The sequence below is a fragment of the Mus caroli genome, unplaced genomic scaffold, assembly GCF_978045245.1.
Source record: "Mus caroli unplaced genomic scaffold, Mus_caroli_1 scaffold_15, whole genome shotgun sequence".
In the NCBI taxonomy this organism is placed as follows: Eukaryota; Metazoa; Chordata; class Mammalia; order Rodentia; family Muridae; genus Mus; species Mus caroli.
Genome location: NW_028227270.1, coordinates 11728206 through 11742752, shown reverse-complemented (window position 1 = coordinate 11742752; position 14547 = coordinate 11728206). Strand labels below are relative to the sequence as shown.

At 41.9% G+C, this 14547-nt stretch overlaps 1 protein-coding gene across 7 annotated transcripts in view; it reads left to right on the top strand.

The window, feature by feature from the left end:
• The window catches only part of Pde4d (phosphodiesterase 4D), a 1452168-nt gene that overhangs the window by 1181964 nt on the left and 255657 nt on the right, over positions 1–14547 (top strand). Inside the window, exon 1 of one of the 7 annotated variants that reach the window (XM_029468217.2) lies at positions 13126–13854. The exons of the other annotated variants lie outside the window; for them this stretch is intronic. Coding sequence (XP_029324077.1) covers positions 13790–13854 — 65 coding nt within the window. The 5' untranslated portion in view covers positions 13126–13789. Of the gene's footprint in view, positions 1–13125; positions 13855–14547 lie in introns of those variants that run through there. 7 annotated transcript variants of the gene reach the window in all.

Below are 14547 nucleotides of genomic sequence, written 5' to 3'. Positions count from 1 at the left end.
CTTCCCCCTCTCTCCTCATGCCTACTCCCCTGGCCTCAATCCTTGGGGCCAATGAACTCTCCCCGAAAGCATCTTCCTAATAAACATGTACTGCTATATTCTGATCTGGCTTGAGTTGGCTCATTTCACCAGCTCCACCTGAAGGCTTCATCTGTGTCTACTCTTTTTTTCCAGGTATTTTACCTGTGTTATCTTATTTGATTCTCAAACACCCTAGCTTCACAGATGTTAAAACTGACGAGACTGAGGCCCAGAGACTAATTATTGGCTGGGGTAAGAGGCAAGTAGGTAGTTTTGACTTTGGTAGTATATCCCCAAAGTGTTCATAACTGTTATCTAACAGTGCTTTGTTGGTCTTTTGGTCGTGCTAGGAGTGTTAGACCCAGTCATTTCACTTGAGATGTGTGTTTATTTAAAATTGAAATCTAAGAGTCACATTGTTGAAAAACAAAAAACAAACAAACAAACAAAAGAGTCACATTGTCTCACCAATTTGAGAACATGAGCAGTTCTTACGATTCCCAAAGCACCACTTACATTGTGGCTCATGTTGGTGATGCACACGAAGACTGTGAAACGTGAGTGAACCTTATAAATGCTTCCTTACACAAGCCACCCATGACTTTTCTTTCCCCAAGTGGAACTGTTTGCACCCCCAAACAGTTTCTGCTTAGACCTCCCCTCACTTTTAGAATCCAAGATCAATACTAAGTGTCCACAAGTAAATTTAATTATTCAAGGACCACAATGCTCTGTGGAGTGAATTAAACTCAATCAAGTCTTTCCTATTTCCTTCCTTCTTTCCTTCTCTCTTTGACAGACATGTCAAGAACAACCTGAGCATTAGTGCGCTCAGAAATGATATCTCACGTCAAAGGCAGGCTGCTTGCAGGTATAAACCTCTGGCATGGTAAGCAGAGCCCTATGGTGACCTTTCGTGGGGTCCTGCTGAGCTCATTACTAAATTGACTCACAGTCACCCAGTGGAATGCACCAATGACCCTACAGACAAAGTGCCCTCAGTGGTGTGTGATTTCCATTGAGTAAAGAGAGCCAGTCAGGCATTGAAATCTGACCTCACAGTCTACCTGTGCTGTGCCCAGCCCTTTTACAGAAAGACAAGAACTCATTTGCGTCACCGAGGCCACAGTATTTCCATTATGGAGTTGATTTGTTAAGAAAAACAGCAACAGAAGAGAGAGAAAGAGAGAAAACATGAGCTGTCCCAACTTTTATTGAATATCTTGTGTCATTCACAAAACAATATGTTCCCTTTGTCTTCAGAAAAACAACATTCATTACAAAGAAAACTATTGGCAGTATCCCTTAGGCACCTGAGGAGAATGGGAGCGAACCCTAAGCTCTGACAGCTTGTTTGCTTTGTGCCACTTTTTCTTTATCTTTCCTTTCCTCTTAATGCAGTGGGAACATAGCCCGAGTTCAGACCTGCATCCGTGAGAGGGATGAGGGATGGTGATCTTGCTATGCTGGTTCCTTCCTAAGCTCAGCCTGCAAGACCACCCACCACATTCAGGTTTCTTGGACTCTTAGGTCACAAGTCGACTGATCAATATTTTAGAGGAGGATTGACTTAAAACTCTTCTATTTGTCTGATCAATAGCCCAACTGTGGGTGCTTGATACTTCTATCTTTAAAATCTCATGTGTTCAATCATGAGAAACAGGAAGAGAGAGTGAAGCAGGGGGGGGGGGTGGAGAGGGAGGGAGGGAGGGAGGGAGGGAGGGTAGAAAGGGTCACAGTTGCTGGTTATAGGAATTCATGATTGTGATCCCAGTAGGTTTTTGGCTGAGGTCGCAGGATTGCCCTAAGTTTGAGGAGAGTTTAGGCTTCAGAATAACATATAGACAAGCAAGCAAGCAAACAAACAAACAAATTAAAAACTTAAGGACAACATCTTTTAACTCTCAAAAGTAGCAACCACAGGAAGCACTACCTAGAAGCAGTCCAAATGTGGCCGTCCACAAGCCATCCACGAATCGCCTCCCACTAGAACTGCCTTCCCTACCCACTCTTCCTGAACCTTGCAGGACTCAGTGCCTGCCATGGATCTCAGTTGCCTGCCTCTCATGATCTTTCCATTGGCCTGTTGTTGAAAACAAAACAAACAAACAAACAACAAACAAATTCAGCAACTCCAAAAACCTTGTAAAAACAAAACCACAGAACTGACATGAAACTTTTATTAAGTGCTCAAATCTTAACACTCGGCCAATGTCAATAGTTTAAAGTGGGGATTCATAAAAAAAACGTTATGATTTCTTTCAAATAAAAAAACCTGTGGGCTGATGATTTTTCATCTCATAAATATTCCCAGAAATTCCAGAAGACTGAAAAGGAGCCAGGGCTCTTCCCTTAGTCATATCTATTCAGTGATAGCCACAGCATTTAAAGTCAAATTAAACGACCTCTTTCCAGATTGTTTTTTTTTTTTTCCTTAGAGCAAAACCAATGTATATTAGGGAAAATGAGCCTATGTTAATCTATGGGGAACAATATGTATGGAGCTTAAGGAGGTACCAAAACGAGAGCTCCTCATTTGTAAACTGCAATTTTAAAAAGCTGGTATTTTATGTCTTTTAAATTGCTGCACTTTGGTAATAATTTGCACTGACTCTAAGGTGTTCCTTTCGAAAAAGGTTAATGAGCCGTCCTCTGAGAAGCCCGAGAGTCCAGAGAGGAAGTAGTTTCGATCCCGGAGCAACCCCGACTCACTGCAGAAATGTCAGCTAAAAAAGAGCTTTGAATTCCACAGGCTGGGTGGGAGGGTGCCTTTGTGCATGGTCTCCATATGGAATAACATTCTGCCCTGAAAATAGCATTTGGCTTCATTTCTTCTTTTAGTTTTCCAGGAGGAAACTTTTGCCAAGTCCCATGTTTGAGCTCCAGCTTTCCTGCAGACATACCAGAGAGAGCAGCTTCTCTCAGAACCCAGCTGACACACCAGAGCCATTTGTCTGAGGATCTCTGCTCTGCGTTGTTTGTGGTTTTTTTTTTTTTTTTAGAGTCCACTGAACACTTGGAATGAATAGTCTATCTTTCTCCCCAGAAGAGCACAGACTGATAGACCAGGTCAGGTTAAACAGTATCTACATTGGCTTTCCCAGCCTGCTTTCCAAAGCTTTCTGAACAAATAAACAAACAAATAAGTAAACTGCAAACACTGTTAGACCCATGGACTTAGAAAGAGAATGGAAGGTTAGTCATTTTAAGAGAATAATCAATGTAGTAAAAGAAAACATCCCTTTTTTAAAAGTTGCTACTGAATAGTACATTTTCATATATATACATATATGTGTGTGTGTGTGTGTGTGTGGTATGACACATCTTGGAAGATTCAACTTCTGTAATGGAAATAATTATTTTTTTAATGATTTCAATATTAAAGACACCCAAGAAAACTAGGGCAGGGATCCTAACTTTATCTAGCCAACCATTTTTATCTAAGACTCGCTTAATTTCCTTTCTATATTCAGTATTTCCAGGTGGTGTGCTATTTCTTGAACCACTTTGAAAATTGTGAGCTACCTTGAGTAAAATTAAGAATTGCAAACTTAGATTTAGGTTTCTGTTGAGAGGCTTCTGCATGGTATGGTATTTGTGTATTCATCTTGAAGCCTGAGATTTTCTCAAGTAGCACATGGCCTTGGTAACGGAGTCTACCTTTCAACTGAAGACCTTGACCATGCCTTAGAACACTGTCTAGACCTCAGCTGTCTCAATGATTTGGAAGAAGAAAAATACTAGTGCTGAACTCACAAGTCTGAAATGTTAAATGAGAGGTTGAACCTAGCCAGCATCTTTCCCTGAGTCTGGTGAGCACAGGACAAATGGAGTCCTCCCGTGTCCTTTGGTTCTCTCTCTAGAATGACAAGGCTCACCTTCTGTCCTGGTTTTCCATTCAACTCTCTGGAGGAAGTCCCTTATTTGATGAGCATGTCGACAATGTTCTCTCTGGAAGTTGCTAGAAACACACCCACATGCTAATTCATGAAGAACACTTCCTGATTAGTGGCTCTAAGTAGGAGCGGGAGAGAACTGGTGGGGGCTTCCCACCTGGGAGACAGACTTCTCATCCTTGAGTGAATAGGTGACTGATTAGGGTAGACTTGCCCACAGGCACTTTGCACCTTCCTCATCATCCTCCCAAGCTGTGGGGAAGAACTTCCTGGAAAAGTCATTTCTTAGAGTTGAGCTTTCAAAAAGTCCCCATTGCAGTCTTCAGTGAATGGCTTTCCCTGGACTCAAGGCTATCTCTGCTGAATGCGGAGGAAAGAATCTTTCCTTTCTTCGGAGAGACAATGATTGACATCTGTCGAGTAACTACAGGTCTTTCAGACCCTGCCCTACTTGTTCCTTGGTTTCAAGTGGATACTTTCTATCTTAAGAATGTAGTAGGATCTCTGTTCTCTTTGGGGGCTGGGGAGAGGTGCTGACGTAACTTTTAGGAAGAGAGGTTTATGAGAGGACGATAATAACAATATCCATCTCCAGAAGCTTGATGCCAGCCATGAAGCGAGTCCTACCAAAGGGGTGAGGAAATATGTAAAAGGAGTGTCCACCCAGGGTTCCTTCTGTTTGCAAGTAAACCAGATTCTTCCGTAGTTACTCTGAATATCTGCTTTCAGGGAACTCCCATCGCTGTGGCCACCCAAGTGTCTTCCCAGGACAGATAACTATTAACAATAACTAGTGCCTTAGTTTACGAGTAGCTAGGGCAAATGAAGATAAACTTAGTGATTCCGGAGTGGATAAGCACACTGAAGGGAGTGTTGTACAGATATGTAGGGGAGGAGAATCCAAAGTAAATTCCTGAGGAATAATAGGGTCAAAAGCCAGAAGGCTAACCCTGTCAGGGAAGGGCAAACACACCTCTGAAAGGAATTGTGGTGGAGGGGACAGCTTGTGCATCAGCCTGACAGAATCTTTTAACAGAGAGGTGGGTGGCTACTTTCCAGGAACATTCATTCAAAACTAATACCAGGTGTGAGGCTGAATGATGGTGGCCACACCCACAAACGGGGGTGGGAGTTACTCTGTAAGAAATAGTGCACTTTTTTTTTATCAGAAAATTGAATACATTATTATAGTTTATGTCTTTGAAAGATAACCCAATTTTAGAAATAAACTTCTGATGAAGAAGGGAAAACAGGACAACTACCCCTGATTGGTTCTATAAAGGTAACCAAGGAAGTTTGGATATAAACTAGGATGAAAACGTAAGATAATGATTTTTTTTAAATATCTTTTTTTTTTTTAGATTTATTTATTTTTATTATATATAAGTACACTGTAGCTGTCTTCAGACAATCCAGAAGAGGGAGTTAGATCTCATTACAGATGATTGTGAGACACCATGTGGTTGCTGGGATTTGAACTTCAGACCTTTGGAAGAGCAGTCGGGTGGGTACTCTTACCCACTGAGCCATCTCACCAGCCCAGGATAATGATTTTTAACTCAACTCTTAATCCAGTGTTTGTGTGAAATACCATTGCTTTCTTTAAGTTTTCAATCTGCTTTCCTCCAAATCACATTGGTTTTTCTTTTCAAACACATTTTTAATACCAAATATTATTCAACTGAGTCCTTAGTATATATCCTGCTGCGTGCTAAAGTTGTCTGTGTTTCCTAATCCTCATGAAAGTCTATTTTATCTCCACTTCATAGCTGAGGCAGCAGAGATGGAGAGAAAGTTAAACAGTTTTTGAGATAACCAACCAGTGAGCAGGAGAGTTTGACATTAGACCCAGACAGCCTGACTCCGTGTCTTCTTTCTTACCTGATCCTTCAGACATTTTCTAATTGCTAAAGCATTATCTCAAAGAACAGATGTTTTATGTCAGAGAAAACTCATTTGTAATGTGTGGCAAAGGATGAGTTGGCCATCCTAATGTGCCATTCCTCTTAGCATGTGCAGGGGGATGTCATCCAAAAAAGGAAATACAGAGCTTTGAAGGAAGTTTGGTGTCTGAGTTTTTCCATTACTTATTATTTGAGGGGTGGCATTATCATTAAAACTTCTTTGAGCTCTTGCCCCCTTGCTCCACATTCCCTTCTTCCTCTCTCCATGTGGCCATGGCCAGCCCCTACTTCTTTACTTTCTCCTTCTCTCTGCCTTTGTCTGCCTCTGTTACCCTCTTAAGTCCCCTCCCCATGCCCTAAATAAACTCTATTCTATACTAAAAAAATAATAAAAAAAACAAAACAAAAACTTCTTTGAACAGTTTTGGTTTGGTTTGGTTTGGTTTAGTTTGGTTTTTTTTCAAGACAGGGTTTCTCTGTGTATCCCTGGCTGTCCTGGAACTCACTTTGTAGACCAGGCTGGCCTCGAACTCAGAAATCTGCCTGCCTCTGCCTCTGCCTCCCAAGTGCTGGGATTAAAGGTGTGGGCCACCACCGCCTGGCCCTTTTGAACAGTTTTGACAGGTTATTTTCAAACCCTGTTTTAATAAAAACCACAAATTTTCTCACAGTGCTCAAAAAGAAGGGCCCCATTATTGATTGTTACCTGTAACCTAAACACAAATATATATATATAAATATAAATGTATATTATATATAATATATATATAATATAAATGTATATTATATATAATATATTCTACCTAATATATGTTATATTTGGGGATTGGTATCAGGAATTAGGAATCACTTGATTAAACAGAGAAGACCACTGGGGCTTCAGAATGGGTGAAGTTACAGTTTGATTAGAATGCATGTATTTAAACAAGAGCAGAGAAGGGTAGCACATCTTAAAATACCAAGTATTGGTCAAGACAAAGACGTTTCATCCTCAAAGTCAATCAGATAATTGGTAGGGAACTAGTGAAAGCTGACTGGATCTATCTGTAAAATAAAAGACCTGTGCTCTGCCGGAGATAGCCATCCAGAGAGAATTTAAGTGGAGATCCCAAGTCTACTCCTAAGGTCCAGCCTCAGCTTAGAGTGAGGTTCTGAAGGAGGGGTGTCTGGGAGCAGGGAAAAGAACAACTTGAAGTCAAATCATGGCTCCAATCCGACGACCTGTGTTCTGTTTGACAGAGCCTTTCCATCCTGCTTCTCTCTGTGTTCTGTTTTCTCTCTAGAGACTTCTCTGTCTATATTCTTCTGGTTTGCTATTCTAAGATATCTCTCTATCCCTGTCCTGCTTGCTTGTGTGTGTGGCAGTTCTCCAAGCCATTCTTTCCTTATCCTAAAAAGTTCTCTATATAACTTATCTCCTGCAGAACACAGGCCCAGACTTTTATTTTACATACCAATCAGTCATTTACTCCTGGGGGGTGGGGGGGGGGGAGGAAAAAATTTTTCCTTTTGATTATCTTATGAATCAGCATTCTTTGACCCCAGCCCTTTGATTCTCTGGAGACAGCAAGCATACATTTTTCTTAACATTGCAAAAGAATTCAGAGATCTGTCTGCCTTTGCTTTAAGCACAGACCCTGAAATTACCATTTCCACCACACCTGGGCGTAACCTTGTAGTCTCCCAGGCTGACCTTGAACTCAGGAATCTGCCTGCCTTTGGATCTGCCTGTCTTTATATCTTTCTGACAAGCCAGATTACAACTTAGCTACCTCTGTTCCTTTATATCCCTCATAATTCATATTACATCCTTATATTTTTGCATAGTTGAGAAATTATGTATTTTCTAACATGTTTTTAGGGTTCTTTCCATAGCCTTAAGGGCTGTCCCGAAGGACGCAGCATTTACCATTTCACTGAGACATTAGCCAGACCTTTGCCTCCTGGACTCATGCTGTCTAAGATTATCATGGAGTTATTAACAGGGAGGATATTCCTCGAAGGAATGTAAAATATGTACATTCTTATACAAACAAGCCTTACTCCCACAGCAGTCATCAACACACGCCACACACTACACACCACACACCACAAACCACACCGGGGCCCTGTTTCACAGCCATGCGAGGCTCAGCAGTCTACCACTAGAACTTAGGGCTTATTATTCCCTTTATAATACTTATTAGTGAAGTTCATAGAAACAGAAAGAGGGGTGACAGTTGCCAGGGCCTACGAGGAGAGGCCCTAGAAACTACTGTTTAGTGAGCACAAGTATTCAATTAGCGAAGGGATTTCTGCAGCTAGATAGTGAAGTTGGCTACATAATGTACAAAGAAAAAGTTAAACTGTAAATAGTTTTAAAAAAAAATTAGTATTCAGAAGCTTGAAAGATGGCCCAGAGCACTTGTTAAGAGCACTTGTTATTCTTCCCGAGGATAAATCTTCAGTTCCTCTTCCCAGGGATCTATCTTCAGTTCCTAGCACCCCACATCAGGCAGCTCACAACCATCTGTAACTCTAGCTCCCAGGGGATCCCACACCTCTGACCTCCACCCGCACCAGCACTCTCCTGCACGAACCCATGTGCAAATGCATACACCACATGGAGGACTTAACGATAATAAAAGTAAAACCTTTTCAAAGCTTGCCGTTGCAAGATACTGGGGATCAAGCTATGGTTGTATGATAAAGACGAGTGTAACGTATAGCAGCTCCCGGAGACATAGCCATGACTTCCTTTTAAAGGGAAGCTTGTGGATTTCTAACTTTTTACAGTGTAAAATAGATTGTGCTCTCTAATTTTGCCCTAAAAAAGGTAATCGAAATAATAATCATTGTCCCCAGTGGAAAAACAAAACAAAACAAAACAACAACAGCGACAAAAGGACCATTTGTATTTGAGAAAGCTGGGAGATGTCTGTAATCCTAGTCAAAATATATACATCTGTGCATGGAAAATGGCCAATGACATAACCAAATAAAGGGGGACCACAATGCAGAAGGCTGAGCTGCTCCCAATGCTGCAAATGAGTCTTGGAAGATCTCTCTCTCTCTCTCTCTCTCTCTCTCTCTCTCACCTCTAAAAATAGGGGATACATGAATGTGGGTAGACTATGCATTTACCTATAGCCTTTCTCAGCATGGTGATTTACATCACTTCCCATTTCAGAGACGGTGCGTTCAAGAATACTAGGCCAAGGAAGCAAGGTAGCCATGCAAACAGGAGCAAAAATGGTTGTCCTCAGATACATCACTGGTACCTTCAGATCCACATCCTCCCACACCAGAAACATTTATAAGCAAGTGTAGATCCTTCTCTGGAAAAATAGGACAATGCCAAAATAGGCACATATATTCAGGGGGGGGGGGGAGAAGAGGGGGGAGGGGAGGGAAGGGGAGGGGAGAGAGAAGAGAAGAAGAGAAGAGCTTTAAGGAAAGGCATACAATGGAGTTCAAATTTTTAAACAAATTATTGACTGGTTTTGTACATGAAACTATTATTCTTGTGTCTTCCTTGCAGGGATGTGATGAGCCATTAAGACTGTATGCCACCTAAAACCTAACCATGTGAAGTATAATACACTGAGCATCGAGGAGAGGATAGCAGGAAGTCTAAAAGTAGCCTTCGAAATATAGTACTCTGCACTTCCTAAGATCTTGATAGTTTAGGAATCTCTTGTCAATAGGAAAGCATTGCATCCAGACGTATGTACAGTGAATGTAATAAGATTAAAAAGAGACACCAGGAAGCAACTCGAAATCCCCCTCTACAAACGAGAATGGCACGACACTTCTCAGTAACAAGGAAATGTTGCAAGAGTTCAAAGGGACTTGTTCATTAAGGTTCAGACACAGTGTAGAATTCCAGGAAACTGTAAAAAACGGATGTCCATAGTCATTTTTCCTAAAGAGTTGACTTGGCACATCTGTCGTTCAGTACATAGGGCAGGCCTGAATATTTAGTCCATAGTATGGTTCTGAGAACATCTGTCCTTGACAGTTTGGAAAGTAGACAGTATCTATTATAATCTGAAAGTAGAAGTCTACTGAAAGGGCAGAAGACTAGATGATAGGCAGGGTACTGTAAAGTAAGATTATCTGAGAAAAACTACATTATGCGTTAAAAATCACTCCTAATACCTTACTCAACTGGTGTCAGTTAATGTCTCATATTTAATTCATGTTATGGATAAATGTCAGCTCCACCAGTTACACTCATTCTTGAATGATAGGAGAGTGGAACCATATCGGCAGATACAGCCAATCCACTGGAATGCAGACAGCATCCCTTGAGAGCTGTTGCGGTGCATTGTGGGTCCTAATAGTTGTGTGAGCTAGGTATTAGGTAATTTAGCAGCAATACCCTGCTATTAATACTCAATTGTACTTCAGAGAAAACATAACCAGCGTATCAAACCATTTTTAGAATAGATATAAAAGTGCTTTCTAAATTTAGCTTACTTTCTAAAGATGAGAGTGAGGAAGGATACAAATATCAAGGAGCTAATAAAGGTCCATTCCTAATATGGAGGAACTAGGTAGTGTTCTAACGAATGAAATTGTGGCGGTTGCATTCAACAAAATATAGACAAGATAAGGAGACCTATTAATTTTTCCCGCCCATAGCAATCCATCAAAGGGCAGTGACTAGCAATTTGAAGTCAGGCTATGAATACCATGCAACCAAGTAGATCGGGGAAACTGAGGCAGTGGCAACTTCTCATCCACTTTGCCTCCTCCTCACTCTGTAGACAAAGGTGTGTGCCTCAGAAGACCCAGTTCTCCATGGCCAGGCACCCTTGCCACCCTTGCCAACCTGGACTTATCACATTCGCGTAAAGCAGGGAGACTGTATCCCCTCGATTCAAAGAAGATGCTCAGATGTCTAAACTGTGTTTTGTATAAAAAGTGGCATGCCTTAGGATAGGGCTGGCATTTAACAAAAAGGGTGCCACTCCATTTTAAGTCAGTCACTACCTTTTAGTGTTAGAGGTAGAACCAAAATTTACAGACTTTAATCACAGCAGCCTGAGGGTAGATGGGCCATCCCTCCTCTGTACTGACAACCTCCACGTGCCATTCCACGGTGCCATCCCACCGAGCTGGGTAGTTGCTCCCTGTTTTCAGATTCCCAGCTTAGTACTTGTTTCTGGGTGAGTGGGGAAGCCGTGCAATAGCCCCTATGAGACTGGAACTCAGCGTTAGTAGAGGCCCCCTGGCAGCTGGGTGGTGGGGCCTTCTGAGAGAGGTTTTTGGATGGTAGGGTAATTGTAAGTGAGTAAGTTACTTGTGCTCCTGCTGTGTGTGTGACAAAGAAGGGTGTGGCAGTAAAGTAAGTTATCTCATGGAGACAGTATCCTCTCTGGGGATAGAGGAGCGCAGGGGTGATTACTCCTGGAGAGCTTAGTACTCTGCACGCAGACACTGAAATTTCTGGTCAGCATTATCTTTCTACGTGACAACCAGGAGATGTTTGGTAAACCTGGAAACAAGGAAAAGGGTTCTACACAGAACTGCTTAAATTTTATTTAGGTTGGAGTTTTCCCTCCTTTTAATCACTTTTGAGTTCACAAAATAAATAAGGGTAAACCATCCATAAACACCCTACTCCCCCATTACACACACACACACACACACACACACACACACACACACACACACACACACACTGCCTTCTTTGGAATTTATAGAAATATGTGTTTAGGGAACCTGCATGAAATATACTAATGTGTGAGCAATATTCTAAAGATGGGTCAGGTCTAAGAAGGCCTGAATGTCCCTGGGCAGTACAGGAAAAGTGGGGGCTTATGGAGAGAAGCTCTCGGGAAGCAATTTGTTGACATTTACTTTATGAAGTCTGAGAATCCCCAGAGAAGACAAAATCACCAATGGCCACTGAGGTGCGAACGGCCTGTTATTGTAATCAGAGGCTCCAGTCTCCACCGACTTCATTCCTTCTACATCAATTTTCCAAGCTGTTTGGGTGGGTCACAGCCACAATCCAGCATCCTGTCTCTAAATGCTAAATAAATACCAAGTTCACGTCAGACTGGCGAAGAAATGCTTGGCTAATGTCATTGAAGATTCCGAATGCTTAGTTACGCTTGATAATTCACCTTCAACATAATTGAAGTCGGCACACCCAGAGGAACATATATCCTTTGTGTAAATGTTCAGACGGATAGACAAGGCATGGAAGTGTTACTTCTGTCAGGAGCAACTGGAACCAGCTTACAGAGAAACTACCATAAAGAAGAGTATTTTTTTTCTTAAATATTTAAAAATTCTAATTAAAATATAATTACATCACCCCTTCCCTTTCCTTTCTCCAACCTGTATGTCACCTCTTATTACCTCTCAAATTCTTTTTCTTAGATTGTTTTTTTATATATTTATAAGTACAAACATATATAAATGCTACCTACTGCATTTGTTTAGTGTTGCAATATATATATATAAAAAAAATATATATATATATTACACAACACACACACACACACACACACACACACACACACACACACACACACGATGTCAGGGATAACCACTTGGTATTGTACCACTAATTATTTCAGATGCTACCCTCAGGGCAAGTACAGGTCTGGAAAGTAGTAAAGATTAGGAGTGACACAAAGTCCCTTTCTGAAGCGCTGTTAAGAGCCAAGTGGCCTAAGTCTCCATACACAAAGCAATGACATTTATGTGTAATTTTTTTTAATTGGGGTCCTAAAACAGCAAGAAGGCAGCTGTAGTGCATGTACCCTCTTGCCCAACAAGTTACATTCGATTTCCTAGCTTAAATACCCCAGTGGCACCTCATTCAAGGAGGCCTGCTACCATGATGCTTTGTGGAATTTCCAAGGGCCAATTCACATATAGGCACAACTTAAACCATGACTTTTTTTTTTTTTTTCTGTATAATGGAAATAACTTTCTGCTGAGTCCTCAAGTCCCCTTAGCTTCTCTGTTCACGTTGCCACGTGGTAGCAGGAGAAAAGTGACTTTGAGGTAGTTTCTTTGATTTTTGATAGAGAAGAAAAGTTCAATGGCTAGGGGTGTGTGCCTTAAAAAGGTGCTCAGGGAGGGAGTCCTTTGTGAATAACACAGACAGCTGCTTTTCCAGAGGAGGGCATGGCCTTGAAAGTCTCCAGAGCTCTGCTGTCTGCGTGGCTGCTTTGCTGTCCTGCATTCTGGATTCAGAGTTCCGCCCCTTTGCTTTGTAAGTCAGCAATTGACCAGGCCGGGTTGGGCGCTTTTTTTTTTTTTTTTTTTTTTTTCTCCCTTTCTCACTTCCCTGCGATGTTTTGAACTGCCTTCTCACAGACGTCATTCAGCCCTTGAGGAATAGTTTCTGCCTGGTGAGACTGGATGGTAATTCTCATTCACAAAGACTCGCAGCAGCCTTCTCAGGGGACACAGCGGATATTGGCTTGGCAGGTACCTCGGGCCACCCAGCCCACGGAGCTGTGCTCCTCCAGCGGACTCCTTTGCGCTGCAGAGAGCTTTGTCCCTGCGGTTGATCGCCCTGAAATGAAACTTCCTTGACAGCTCGCCCTCTGCGTATCACCAGGCTGCCAGGCACTTTCCTTTTGCTCTACCTGAGTGAGTGCCTAGGGGAACAAACCTCTAAGTCCGTTGTTATGGAATTGCAGAAAAGAGATTGAGTGACCGGTTCGCTGGGCTGGCTTCCCTTGTGACCCAGATGAAGAAGAGATTCAAAATTCAGTTCCTCTGTGGGCAAGGCAGGCAGAGAAGGAACTCCCTTCGGAAGAGCCCGGGGCTTGGGCATGAAAGAGGAAAGCCCGCCTGCTGCCGGCGGCGACACTGAGAGCTGAGGCAGGAGGCAGCCTTCCCAGCCAGTGGAGAAACCTCCAAACCTTCTTTGTGGAAAGCCCGCTGATGAGTATTGATCAGAAGACTTGAACATTTCCCTTTCCCTTTTTCATTTTGTGTCTCCCCCTCTTCAAAATGAGCATTATAATGAAGCCAAGATCCAGGTCTACAAGTTCCCTGAGGACAACGGAGGCAGTTTGGTAAAGTGCTTCTTTCTCCTTCTTCCCCTTTAAGACTGACATAGAACTCAAGTGCTTAGTAATTGCTGATGAGGTGTGATGTTAAAGCTTTCAGGAAAAACTTATTACTGGCAGCCCCCTTACATTCCTGATTTTCCTCCTTAACCTGTCTGTTCTATCCAGTGTGTGTGTGTGTGTGTGTGTGTGTGTGTGTGTGTAACTCCTTGTGGGCCACAGCCATTTATCTAAGAGTCACTTTTAAGGGAGAGAAGAAAGCAGTGGGTTTTTGTTTTGTTTTGTTTTGTGTTTGTTTTTTGTTTTTAATGAAAGCTTGCTAGTTCTCGCTGTCTGATTTGGTGGCCTATTTTCTCCCTCCTTTTTGAGAACTGTAAACGTTGCCTTGGCTGCTGCCAAGGGTTAGGAGTTAATGATGCTAGAGATCTTTTATGACTTTTAGAAAAAGCACCTGGAAGATAAAACCACGAGGCTAAACATATCAAATTCTTTCTCAGCCAAGCACCTCCTCTTCACTTTGTTACTAATATGTTGTAGGTAATATAAAAGTTTTACTTTAGTGAAATGTGAGTCCACTTCAACTGAATCTAATATACATTCTATTTTTCCCTAATCCTAACTTGATATGCTCATATACATATGGTCGTTAGAGAAGACTTCCCAATAAAATTAGTTTGGGCTCTAGAATAGCTATTTATA